General features: G+C 44.8%; 1 protein-coding gene across 1 annotated transcript in view; it reads left to right on the forward strand.

The window, feature by feature from the left end:
• The window catches only part of LOC124712270 (alpha-tocopherol transfer protein-like), an 80,578-nt gene that overhangs the window by 16,034 nt on the left and 50,290 nt on the right, over positions 1–14,254 (forward strand). The window contains exon 3 of the mRNA XM_047242565.1: positions 10,262–10,421. Coding sequence (XP_047098521.1) covers positions 10,262–10,421 — 160 coding nt within the window. The remainder of the gene's footprint in view (positions 1–10,261; positions 10,422–14,254) is intronic.

The raw sequence follows: 14,254 nt of genomic DNA on the forward strand, positions 1-14,254 counted from the left end.
TTAGTTGAATTTACGACCTTTAGATTTGAGTGATATATCACGCCGAAGTTTGGTGGACTCCTTTTGGCACTCATGTGGATGACCTCACTTTTAGTTCTTCATTCTAATTCTGGAATATTTACTTCGTCGTCTTGTGAAGGCATTTCGGAACGCTGTGTTTAGTAACTCTGCTTTGGCAGCACTGTCTGCGATAGTAACTCCATTGCTATCGCGGGAAGGAGGCAATGACTGTGTCTTGCCGCTAGCATACTTCACATACGACCAGAATCTCTTTGTATTTTCTGCCAGGTTTCGGGACAAAGTTTCGTTGTGGAAACTATTATAAACATCTCGCATTGAAGTCCGTGCTAAATTTTGAGCTTCCGTAAAAGATCACCAATCTTTGGGACTTTGCTTCTGTTTAAATCCGACATGTTTTTTTTTTTGTTTCTACAACAGTGTTCTAACCTGTTTTGTGTACCAAGGAGGATCAGCTCCGCCGTTTGTTAATTTATTTGGTATAAATCTCTCAATTGTGCCGATGCTATTTATCAGAATTCAAGCCACATCTGGTCTACACTTACGTTGTTAATCTAGAAGAAGTGGAGATTGTCTCTCGTGAAGACATCAAGTAAATTTTTATCTGCTTTTTTGAATAGGTATATTTTTCGTTTGTTTATGGAGGATTTGGTGGGTTTAGTATTCAATCTCGCTACGGCAACCCCCCTGTATCCGTTTCGATGCACGTTGTTAACTCAGGATTATTTGTTGCTAAGAGCTCAAGTGTGTTTTCACAACCATTTACTATTCGCGTGTGTTCATGAACTAACTGCTCCAAATAATTTTCAGAGAATGCGTTTAGCACAATTTCGACTGATATTTTATGCGTACCTCCTGTATTAAACATGTATTTTCGCCAACATATTGGTGAATTAAAGTCGCCACCAACTACAATCGTAGTTGTCCTCATCATCCGATCATCATTCGTGAAAGTGGCGACGACATTGGACTGAATAAATATTGGGAAATTGTACGGGCGCTAATAACCACGCAGTTGAGTGCCCCACAAACCAAAGTTCAAATGTTCAGAGGATAGCATACCGAGTGCTAGTATAGTCAACGATAGGAAAACGGATAATGGTTGACTTATTAAAATTTTGTGATAAAAATAATATTTTCATAACTTCGGTGTAATCAACACAAATCGCTACTTCAATATTTTTGTTCGCGACTATCCATGATCTCGCTATATCATCTAAGGTGACTATCTGTGGATACCTGAAAAACAATCATTCATCCATGTCGATCTCTAGCCTTTAGAGTAATGAGGATAACAAACAGAGACAAAAACAGGCTACAGAACGCCTTCATTTCACTCCTCGATATGTTGAACATTGAACCATTCGCAGCAGACAAGAGATAGGCGAGTATAGGAAACATTTCCTCCTACCATATTATGAAGAAAATTTGAGAGAGCTACTATAGATTTAGTTCCGTACGTCTCTTCAGACTTCACCACACCACCTCACCAACTCACATCACTTTTCTGCCGTTGCCAAGACTACAAAACTCGAAGTACCGTCGAGAAGTACATCGAATGTGGAAACTCTGCAATCGACACTGGCCGAAGCAGGGCAAGAGTGCGATTGCTACTAACCGGTTAAAAATAAAGCTCGAATAAAATAACTTTGTAACTAGCAGATTGAAGTCCTACGGAGCGGGTGACGTGCAGCCATCCACACTGTCCATGGTTCTGCCTGTATCTGCAGAATAGGCGACAGAGTCGGCGTGTGTCGCTCGAGTAAGAACTGCCGGAGTGAACGAAAATATGGAAACACCAAAAGCACAATACATTATCACGCCTAATATGAAGTAGAGAAAACATTAGCAATCAGAACAGCTCCCATTCGTCTCGGAATGGGCAAGTACAGGTTCTGTATCGTTTTCTAAGGAACCTTATACCATACTGCCTGCAAAATACACTATTGGCCATTAACAATGCTACACCAAGAAGAAATGCACATGATAAACGGGTATTCATTGGACAAATATATTATACTAGAACTGACATTTGATTACATTTTCACGCAATTTGAGTGCATAGATCCTGAAAAACCAGTACCCAGAACGACCACCTCTGACCGTAATAACAGCCTTGATACGCCTGGGCATTGAGTCAAACAGAGATTGGATGGGGTGTACAGTTATAGCTGCCCGCGCAGCTTCAACACGATACAACAGTTTATCAAGAGCAGTGACTGGCGCATTGTGACGAGCCAGTTGCTCGGCCACCATTGACCAGACGTTTTCAGTTGGTGAGAGATCTGGAGAGTATGCTGGCCAGGGCAGCAGTCGAACATTTTCTGTATCCAGGAAGGCCCGTACAGGACCTGCAACATGCGATCGTGCATTATCCTGCAGAAATGTAGGGTTTCGCAGGGATCGAATGAAGGGTAGAGCCACGGGTCGTAACACATCTGAAATGTAAATTCCACTGTTCAAAGTGCCGTCAATGCGAACAAGAGGTGACCGAGATGTGTAACCAATGGCACCCTATACCATCACGCCGGGTGATACGCCAGTATGGCGATGACGAATACACGCTACCAATGTGCGTTCACCGCGATGTCGCCAAACACCATCATGATGCTGTAAACAGAACCTGGATTTATCCGAAAACATGACGTTGTGTCATTCCTGCACCCAGGTTCGTCGTTAAGTATACCATCGCAGGCGCTCCTGTGATGCAGCGTCAAGGGTAACGGCAGCCACGATCTCCTTACACGAGGGATCACAACAACGTTTCACGAGGCAACGCCGGTCAAGTGCTGTTTGTGTATGAGAAATCGGTTGGAAACTTTCCTCATGTCAGCACGTTGTAGGTGTCGCCACCGGCACCAACGTTGTGTGAATGCTCTGAAAAGCTAATCATTTGCATATCACAGCATGTTCTTCCTGTCGGTTAAATTTCGCGTCTATAGCACGTCATCTTCGTGGTGTAGCAATTTTAATGGCCATTAGTATAGTTGAACGTTCAGGTAACGATAATGGAGATGGATGTCGATCACCTACACTTCTCTCAAAAACAGACTATAAAGGCTCAGCAAAATTGGTAGCTTTAGTGGCCAGGTGAAATGCGCCAGTTCATCGTTGTCCAGAATGAGATTTTCACTCTGCAGCGGAGTGTGCGCTGATATGAAACTTCCTGGCAGATTAAAACTGTGTGCCCGACCGAGACTCGAACTCGGGACCTTTGCCTTTCGCGGGCAAGTGCTCTACCATCTGAGCTACCGAAGCACGACTCACGCCCGCTGCTCACAGCTTTACTTCTGCCAGTACCTCGTCTCCTACCTTCCAAACTTTACAGAAGCTCTCCTGCGAACCTGCAGAACTAGCACTCCTGAAAGAAAGGATATTGCGGAGACATGGCTTAGCCACAGCCTGGGGGATGTTTCCAGAATGAGATTTTCACTCTGCAGCGGAGTGTGCGCTGATATGAAACTTCCTGGCAGATTAAAACTGTGTGCCCGACCGAGACTCGAACTCGGGACCTTTGCCTTTCGCGGGCAAGTGCTCTACCATCTGAGCAACCGAAGCACGACTCACGCCCGCTGCTCACAGCTTTACTTCTGCCAGTACCTCGTCTCCTACCTTCCAAACTTTACAGAAGCTCTCCTGCGAACCTGCAGAACTAGCACTCCTGAAAGAAAGGATATTGCGGAGACATGGCTTAGCCACAGCCTGGGGGATGTTTCCAGAATGAGATTTTCACTCTGCAGCGGAGTGTGCGCTGATATGAAACTTCCTGGCAGATTAAAACTGTGTGCCCGACCGAGACTCGAACTCGGGACCTTTGCTTTCGCGGGCAAGTGCTCTACCATCTGAGCTACCGAAGCACGACTCACGCCCGGTGCTCACAGCTTTACTTCTGCCAGTACCTCGTCTCCTACCTTCCAAACTTTACAGAAGCTCTCCTGCGAACCTGCAGAACTAGCACTCCTGAAAGAAAGGATATTGCGGAGACATGGCTTAGCCACAGCCTGGGGGATGTTTCCAGAATGAGATTTTCACTCTGCAGCGGAGTGTGCGCTGATATGAAACTTCCTGGCAGATTAAAACTGTGTGCCCGACCGAGACTCGAACTCGGGACCTTTGCCTTTCGCGGGCAAGTGCTCTACCATCTGAGCTACCGAAGCACGACTCACGCCCGCTGCTCACAGCTTTACTTCTGCCAGTACCTCGTCTCCTACCTTCCAAACTTTACAGAAGCTCTCCTGCGAACCTGCAGAACTAGCACTCCTGAAAGAAAGGATATTGCGGAGACATGGCTTAGCCACAGCCTGGGGGATGTTTCCAGAATGAGATTTTCACTCTGCAGCGGAGTGTGCGCTGATATGAAACTTCCTGGCAGATTAAAACTGTGTGCCCGACCGAGACTCGAACTCGGGACCTTTGCCTTTCGCGGGCAAGTGCTCTACCATCTGAGCTACCGAAGCACGACTCACGCCCGCTGCTCACAGCTTTACTTCTGCCAGTACCTCGTCTCCTACCTTCCAAACTTTACAGAAGCTCTCCTGCGAACCTGCAGAACTAGCACTCCTGAAAGAAAGGATATTGCGGAGACATGGCTTAGCCACAGCCTGGGGGATGTTTCCAGAATGAGATTTTCACTCTGCAGCGGAGTGTGCGCTGATATGAAACTTCCTGGCAGATTAAAACTGTGTGCCCGACCGAGACTCGAACTCGGGACCTTTGCCTTTCGCGGGCAAGTGCTCTACCATCTGAGCTACCGAAGCACGACTCACGCCCGGTGCTCACAGCTTTACTTCTGCCAGTACCTCGTCTCCTACCTTCCAAACTTTACAGAAGCTCTCCTGCGAACCTGCAGAACTAGCACTCCTGAAAGAAAGGATATTGCTGAGACATGGCTTAGCCACAGCCTGGGGGATGTTTCCAGAATGAGATTTTCACTCTGCAGCGGAGTGTGCGCTGATATGAAACTTCCTGGCAGATTAAAACTGTGTGCCCGACCGAGACTCGAACTCGGGACCTTTGCCTTTCGCGGGCAAGTGCTCTACCATCTGAGCTACCGAAGCACGACTCACGCCCGCTGCTCACAGCTTTACTTCTGCCAGTACCTCGTCTCCTACCTTCCAAACTTTACAGAAGCTCTCCTGCGAACCTGCAGAACTAGCACTCCTGAAAGAAAGGATATTGCGGAGACATGGCTTAGCCACAGCCTGGGGGATGTTTCCAGAATGAGATTTTCACTCTGCAGCGGAGTGTGCGCTGATATGAAACTTCCTGGCAGATTAAAACTGTGTGCCCGACCGAGACTCGAACTCGGGACCTTTGCCTTTCGCGGGCAAGTGCTCTACCACCTGAGCTACCGAAGCACGACTCACGCCCGGTGCTCACAGCTTTACTTCTGCCAGTACCTCGTCTCCTACCTTCCAAACTTTACAGAAGCTCTCCTGCGAACCTGCAGAACTAGCACTCCTGAAAGAAAGGATATTGCGGAGACATGGCTTAGCCACAGCCTGGGGGATGTTTCCAGAATGAGATTTTCACTCTGCAGCGGAGTGTGCGCCGATATGAAACTTCCTGGCAGATTAAATCTGTGTGCCCGACCGAGACTCGAACTCGGGACCTTTGCCTTTCGCGGGCAAGTGCTCTACCATCTGAGCGACCGAAGCACGACTCACGCCCGGTGCTCACAGCTTTACTTCTGCCAGTACCTCGTCTCCTACCTTCCAAACTTTACAGAAGCTCTCCTGCGAACCTGCAGAACTAGCACTCCTGAAAGAAAGGATATTGCGGAGACATGGCTTAGCCACAGCCTGGGGGATGTTTCCAGAATGAGATTTTCACTCTGCAGCGGAGTTTGGAAGGTAGGAGACGAGGTACTGGCAGAAGTAAAGCTGTGAGCACCGGGCGTGAGTCGTGCTTCGGTAGCTCAGATGGTAGAGCACTTGCCCGCGAAAGGCAAAGGTCCCGAGTTCGAGTCTCGGTCGGGCACACAGTTTTAATCTGCCAGGAAGTTTCAGTTCATCGTTGTGATTACAAAAACAGTCGTGGACGATGCGGGCTATGGCAACAGCGGCTCTGTCTTCTTGGAACGCAGCATCGCCATTGGGGCACCAATATTTTAACTGGGTCGCACGTTACGGCAAGAGAAAGGAACAAAAGTGAAATAGGGTTATTACTTTCATCCTTCTTTACCTCCTCTGCATTACTGCAGATGACGCGTCATTGAGCACATTTGTACTCTGTATGCAGTACACGTGAGGTGCCTAGTTGTTTCCACTGCCCTGTGTGGAATACATAAGTTCTTGTACACATCACCAACCTGCTGTATTCTTGATGATGATGTCCCTAGCGCAGAAATCAGCACGCAGGACGTGGATTCTTTTTCTTGAGGCTGAAATTAACTTCGCGGGGAACTGTTGCTACGAGTTAACTGTAACTCATTTGGTATGCTACTCGCGTTTTTATTGATGTAGACACGAGAAACTATTCTTGATCACAACGTATTGAACATATCTTTCCACAGTCATTATATCTGGCTAAAATAACATTAAATACATCCTGCCACAGACAACATGTCTGCCTACTGGAACCGTCAGAACTGGAGAATAAAATTACATGAATCAAATACTACTATTTCAGACAATATGTCTGTACCTAGCGCCGGTTGGAACTGTAGTAAATAAAATTGCATGAAACAAATACTGCTATAGCAGACAACATGTCTATCTACTGGAACGGTCAGAACTGTAGAGCCGGACTGCCCGAGACACATCCCGCTCCAAGCCAGCAAGGCGTGACCCAAACGTCACCGAAGTGCATCGGCAGTAATATCGTCAGTCTTTTGTTTTAGTAATACTTTGATTTTAATAATTTTGAAATGACTGACTGAAAGCTGGCTATTGAGAGATGTTTATTTTAAAAAAATGAAGTAATTTGGATGACAGGTTTAATTAATAGTAGCAACTAAAGTTTAACGTTTTTGCGCCCTACCGCCGAACACAGCAGCCAATCACAGAGCAGCAGCATCATGCAGGCGGTCTTTCTCACGGGAATGGTACCGAATCTAACGTCACCGGTACCTCATCTCGCATTGCGTCATCTCTATGCTTTTTGCATCTCCACTGCCCTGGGAATAGCTTCCTGGAGCGTAATATGATGACTGAATAAGCCAGAAATATTACAATGTGATCAACAAAAATGGTCAAATAATCCTTGTTAGTAATGCGACCTTGCAGAGTTACCATGGAGCCCACGGAATACCAATATATGGCTGCTCAGATCATCACCGGAACGCCACGGCGTTACACTCTTAGCAGCAAGCAATGTGCATCGCAGCCTTGGGACGGCATACGCCAAACGTAAACTGGGCCTGAAGTTTGAAACAGTGTGGGGCAAGACTCATCCGACCAAACGATACTCCTCTGCTGTTCCATAGTCCTGGTTTAATGACTTCGGCACCACGTTTTCTTGATACAGGCATTTGTACCACTGATGAGGGGTTCTGGAATGCATCTCGCTTTGTATTTCGCAGCTTTGCAGTTCCCTTTGTGCTGTTTCGGTGCTGAAAGGGTTCGGTAGATCGACATTCAGTTCTTCATCGACTTATGCATCTGTCGTCCTCTTATATTTTGTCACATTCCTCTTCAGTGACCGTGCGCATAGTGAGTTATTGGATGACTCTTTCTTTTAACTTTCCCTGTATGCGATGAAAATCTTCGATACGGTGCCTCTTGGTTACGGATGCTCCCACCGTACGTGTGCAAGCAATTTGGCCACGTTCGAATTCACTCAGCTTCAACACAATGCACTCACAATTACATAGAACACTGTTCCGACCACGACTGACGCTCGCAATGTATTCACGACATTGCACAGGTGCAGTTCATGGTCAAATACAACCTTGCAATCTCTAGGCTTGTCTTGCATCTGCATTTATTTTCAAGTATGCATTTCTCGCAGTGTTTTCATATTTTTGTCCAACCCCTGTACGATTGGCGGGTGGCTGGTTCCTACCACTGGATTCGCTGAAACGCCAATCACAAATTTAGTTTGATCGAAGTATAGTTACTATTCGGCAGCAAAAGAACCGGACTGCTTTCGGCGGCAATACACCAATGGGAAATTGGCACTGCCGGCTGCCATTATATTGCCACTTCCGCACGCAAAGCACTGTGTTTGTCACGACTCAAGCACGAAGCCTTCCGGTACACGAATATTACGCGTATTCTTCTCTGCCTCGTGATGGCTGGGTGTTGTGTTACATCCTTAGGTTAGTTAGGTTTAAGTACTTCTAAGTTCAAGGGGACTGATGACCATAGATGTTAAGTCCCATAGTGCTCAGAGCCATTACGCGTATTCAAGACAAAATTTCCGGCTCTAAATGAATGATCAATACATTCTTGACATGCTTGGAGACATTAAAGAGGTCTTTACCATAATTACAGAAAGGTTGCACGCTCTTTCTAGCAGGTAAGGGCTTTAAGCTTCCTTTTTATTGTTACATAGCGACAAAACTACAGCGAAATGGCGTTTTGCGAATATTATAAAGAGCAAACACATTGTGATATCAAACTTTTGAAAGGGGCCGTTGCGAAGGGTGTTGAGTTGTTAATCACCAAAAAAATATGTGAGTTCATTCAGTACAGTTTACGAGATATGTTGTGACAAGATTGTGGTCTGTTTCACGGACGAAAAGTTTCACCCGCGGCAAAAACTTTAGTTCTGGTCGTAATTAAACTTAAGAACAGAATTCTAACATGCTTAGAGATGCCATCTGTTATCACTAAACGTCACAGTGTAGGTTTATCATTTAGAGGTATATAGTAAGCAGCCTCTCTGAAATACCTTAAAACAGTGTAGTTGTCGCTGTGGCCGAGCGTCGCCGCGCGGGATTAGCAGCGCGCTCTAAGGCGCTGCAGTCATGGACTGTGCGGCTGGTCCCGGCGGAGGTTCGAGTCCTCCCTCGGGCATGGGTGTGTGTGTTTGTCCTTAGGATAATTTGGATTAAGTAGTGTGTAAGCTTAGGGACTGATGACCTTAGCAGTTAAGTCCCATAAGATTTCACACACATTTTGAGCCGAGCGTTTCTAAGCGCTTCAGTCCGGAACCGCGCTGCTGCTACGGTCGCAGGTGCGAATCCTGCCTTGGGCATGGATGTGTGTGATATCCTTAGGTTAGTTTGGTTTAAGTAGTTGTAAGTTCTAGGGGACTCATGACCTCAGATGTTAAGTCCCATTGTGCTCAGAGCCATTTGAACCAGTCTAGTTGTATGTAAGCAAAACTTCAAAACTTTTTCCTCATTCAACTCATTGTCTCCAGAAAATGATAGCAGGTCACTAGAAAGACAATTTTCTATTCTACTTTTCCGTGTACTAAACACAATCAGGCAAGATGTGGTACACAGTAACTGACATACCACAAGCAGCAAAAACCAGAGCTTCTCTTCCATTCTGGAGATGGTCATATGTTATAGGTTGGTGAACAATTGTTAGTCCCGTTAGAGCCACTTCTTTCCACCTACGTAACTGCAATGATGCCCCATGTGGCCTTGTAATAGGCCTCACCAGTTGGGTTACCCTACTGACACTTAAGCTTTCTTCAGGAGTTTGAGGCGTTGTGTAAATAATTTATCATCATCGTTAGATCCCGAGACCATCTCCGTAGCAGTAGAACGCGAGAATGTGAGAATCATCAGGATCCACAAGTCAAAACAACTAAAAGCACCATCTATCGACATATAAGCGTTAACTTCATTCTGCAATCTTCACAATTAGTCCCAATCACATATTTTCAGCGAAGAGATAAGAGATCAGAGAAATGACGATTGAAACAACTACTTATTGTTCTCAGACCGCTAACCTTACCTCCACCGAAGCTGATGGGTCAATATCTTCCTGTCGTGTTCAAGTCCAGAGGAAAAATTCATTTGAGACGCCTGGACTATTTGCTGTTTATTTAGTGTTCTGTCACGGATGGATATAATGTTTAACGGTGACTAATTTCGAAACAGAGCGTTCATTCTCAAACCATTGCCTGCATCTCTAATGTTCGACTGTAAGGTAATTCCAATAGAATATTCGAAACACTTATTCATACACCGGCTTAAGACAACAAATGTGATCATTGCATTACCAGAATATTCGTTTACGAGTTCCGCCCAAGTGAAATCTGTAACTGTAGAATAGCAAGGAATTGGTCTGCGGTATGGGACATGTATCTCTCGGCGTACGACAGCTGCAGACTTTGCTTGCAGACGACCAGTGGCTGCTGACGTTCCTCCGCGGCTGCAAGTTCTCGCTGGAGCGCACCAAGGAGAAGCTCGACATGTACTACACGGTGCGCCGGCACCTGCCAGAGCTGTTCGCCAACCGGGACCCCTTCTCTGCCGACATACAGAAGATCCTCTCAGCCGGGTAAGCGACCGTCTGAACAAACTTGACCTAGAGCTCTCTCATTTTGCTCGCTCTGGATGAGCAGTTTAGCACCACTGTAAGTACCTATAACTAGCTTCACGTATCTTCCTCCCATTAATAATTCACTACTGGCCATTAAAATTGCTACACCAAGAAGAAATGCAGATGATAAATGGGTATTCATTGGACAAATATATTATACTAGAACTGACATTTGATTACATTTTCACGCAATTTGAGTGCATAGATCCTGAAAAATCAGTACCCAGAACGACCACCTCTGACCGTAATAACGGCCTTGATACGCCTGGGCATTCAGTCAAACAGAGCTTGGATGATGTGTACAGTTATAGCTGCCCGCGCAGCTTCAACACAATAAAACAGTTCATCAAGAGTAGTGACTGGCGTATTGTGACGAGCCAGTTGCTCGGCCACCATTGACCAGATGTTTTTAGTTGCTGACAGATCTGGAGAATGTGCTGATCAGGGCAGCAGTTGAACATTTCCTGTATCCAGAAAGGCCCATACAGGACCTGCAACATGCGTTCGTGCATTATCCCGCTGAATTGTAGGGTTTCGCAGGGATCGAATGAAGGGTAGAGCCATGAGTCGTAACACATCTGAAATGTAACGTCCACTGTTCAAAGTGCCGTCAGTGCGAACAAAAGGTGACCGAGACGTGTAACCAGTGGAACCCCATAACATCACGCCGGATGATACGCCAGTATGGCGATGACGAATACACGCTTCCAATGTGCGTTCACCGCGATGTCGCCAAACACGGATACGACCATCATGATGCTGTAAACAGAACCTGGATTCATCCGAAAAAATGACGTTTTGCCATTCGTGCACCCAGGTTCGTCGTTAAGTACACCATCGCAGGCGCTCCTGTCTGTGATGCAGCGTCAAGGGTAACCGCAGCCATGGTCTCCGAGGTGATAGTCCATGTTGCTGCAAACGTCGTCGAACTGTTCGTGCAGATGGTTGTTGTCTTGTAAACGTCCCCATCTGTTGACTCAGGGATCGAGACGCGGCTGCACGATCCCCTACAGCCATGCGGATAAGATGCCTGTCATCTCGACTGCTAGTGATACGAGGCCGTTGGGATCCAGCACGGCGTTCCGTATTACCCTCCTGAATCCCCCGATTCGATATTCTGCTAACAGTCATTGGATATCGACCAACGCGAGCAGTAATGTCGCTATAAGTTAAACCGCAATCCGACCTTTATCAAAGTCGCAAACGTTATGGTACGCATTTGTCCTCCTTACACGAGGGATCACAAAAATGTTTCACCAGGCAACGTCGGTCAACTGCTGTTTGTGTATGAGAAATCGGTTGGAATCTTTCCTCATGTTAGCACGTTATAGGTGTCGCCACCGGCGCCGACCTTGTGTGAATGCTCTGTAAAGCTAATCATTTGCATATCGCAGCATCTCCTTCGTGTCGGCTAAATTTCGCGTCTATAGCACGTCATCTTCGTGGTGTAGCAATTTTAATGGCCAGTAGCGTACATGTGCCTCAGAACATTCTTAAACCCCTCATTAATATCGTGGGCGGCAGTGAGCAAAAATTTGCAGCCGTACCATGTAGCAACTCTACTTGACAAAAAGGACAGGACAATGTAAAACTACGGATGCTACTATTTAACTGCTACACTGATATCTGATATATCTGATGATTTCCTCATAATAAGAATAATAGTATTATAGCAATTACATGCCACGTTAATTACGAATTATAGGCCCTACGGCTAACTATTTTCTGTATTCAAATTCAAAATTTGTTCAGTTTTACCGGAAAAGCTTATTTCATCAATTACGATTTGACGTGATCGTCTGTTCCTAGTACAAACTATGAAGTAATAGTGGTGGGTTAGAAGTAACACGGTTTCTGTCCTGTGCAAGCATTCACCGAAAGGCATAAATGCTATCCCGGAAGCCTAGGATTTTACTGACAAGAGTCATCAAAATGTAACAATGTTGTAGTTTTTACTCCAGTAAGGAATACCCTACGGTGTAATTTTAGGGCTCCCTTTCCTTGTCTCCTTGTATCACAGATCAGAAATTTAAATCTAAATTTGGGGATTCTTATCGGTTTTCCTCTACAGATTTTAATTAGTAAACGAAACATGGTGTTTATTCCTCATAAAAAATGACGTCATTTAGTTCACTTACGACAAATATTTATCCTTAAAAGATTAATTTTATATTTCAGGAAGATTTTAGACTGCAAAGTAACTTTAACCTACGAGAAAATTTTCAATTGGAGAATTATTTTCATTTTAAAAGAAGACTTTTGGTTTCCACAAACGTCTTGGTTGCTAAGATTGTTTTTTTTTTTATCCAAATAGGTTATATGTTTCAAGAAGAATCTAATTTTGCTAGAAGAGTTTTAGTTTTGGGGACTTCTTCTTAAAAAGGTTTATGATTTCAAGAATGTTTTAGTGAAGTCAACCGCTAAAGACGACGGAATACATTCTGTCAACAGTAAGGTGGACTAGAAAGGGAGCTAGTGGGCAAAAACCACGATAGCATGGCTTGCTGGGTAGCAGACTGCAAATGGATGGGCCTGTGGATAAATCCTCAGTCAGTCTTAGGATACTTGTTTGTCACTTACCACTTCTATCGTCCTGGCTATGATTTGTGTGTGTGTGTGTGTGTGTGAAACATTGCAAGTAACACTTCGAACTGACTATCTGAGTCTCAAAGGTCGGAGGAAATGAAGGGCGTGCTCCTACAATGTAATAGGGCCATTTCTAGAAAACCACTGCGCTTTCGTCTTTCAAATAAAATCTTAGCAAATTACAATTTATACAATCCGTCACATTTATCTTTTTTAATGTGTCAGTAACTTTCTTTCTATAATATTTCAATTACACGGTGACAGTGTAGATAGGCTTAAACAGAAACCTTATACTTGGCTTATGCAGTGATGACACACAAATAAATAGTTTCGTTTGTTCAGAAAGTTTTACTGCAGCAGAACATTTTAGTGGTTGCTATTGAATGTGTGATTGGTTGTGTTTCTGGAGAAATAAGTTTCCTACTTCGGCAAATATATTCTTTGTGACAACGTATATACAACAAACTTATATAATAACGTCAAGCCACTCCTCGCTTGCCAGAATAAAAATGTTTATCTCGGCTGTGAAATTAGCATCTACAGCCAGAGAAACTTTACAGTACACACACATAAGTTTATTAGTATGGCTATGTGCACAGCAGCAACTAACATAAAATCTCAATACCTTCTTCATCCACATCTAGTATTAAATGTTTCGAATGTTTAATGTTTCGACAATACTAGGCTTATTAAAAATAATTATTAATCATAATGTTCCCAAGGAAAAGGAACCTGAAGTTTTAACGTTCCATCGATGACAATGTCATTAGGGACAACATATCACAAGCTCTGATTGCGGAATGTTGGCAAAGAAAGAAGTCGTACCCTTTCAAAGGAACGATCTCCGCATTCGTCTTAAGTCATTAAGGTAAATTACGGAAGACCTAAATCTGGATATCTGGTCGGGAATTTGAAGCGCTGTCCTACCCAGTGCGAGTCCAGCATGCTAAACACTGCACCACTTAACTCCGTAGAATGTCTCGGCTAACACCTAACTTCAAAACTCATTAACATTAGTTCTGTACTATTGAGTTACCTTATTTCAAACTCTCGGTGACCATAAACGATATACTTGCTTCCAAATCTGTCATTTAAAGCACCCGTTTATACTTTACCAAGCAGCAACTGCTCCAGTAATGGCATTACATGTCTGCGTAAGAGCGAAATGTATCTCTTAGCTCAATCCGCATACTGAAATTTCTTGA

The sequence above is a fragment of the Schistocerca piceifrons genome, chromosome 8 (assembly GCF_021461385.2).
Source record: "Schistocerca piceifrons isolate TAMUIC-IGC-003096 chromosome 8, iqSchPice1.1, whole genome shotgun sequence".
Taxonomy (NCBI): Eukaryota; Metazoa; Arthropoda; class Insecta; order Orthoptera; family Acrididae; genus Schistocerca; species Schistocerca piceifrons.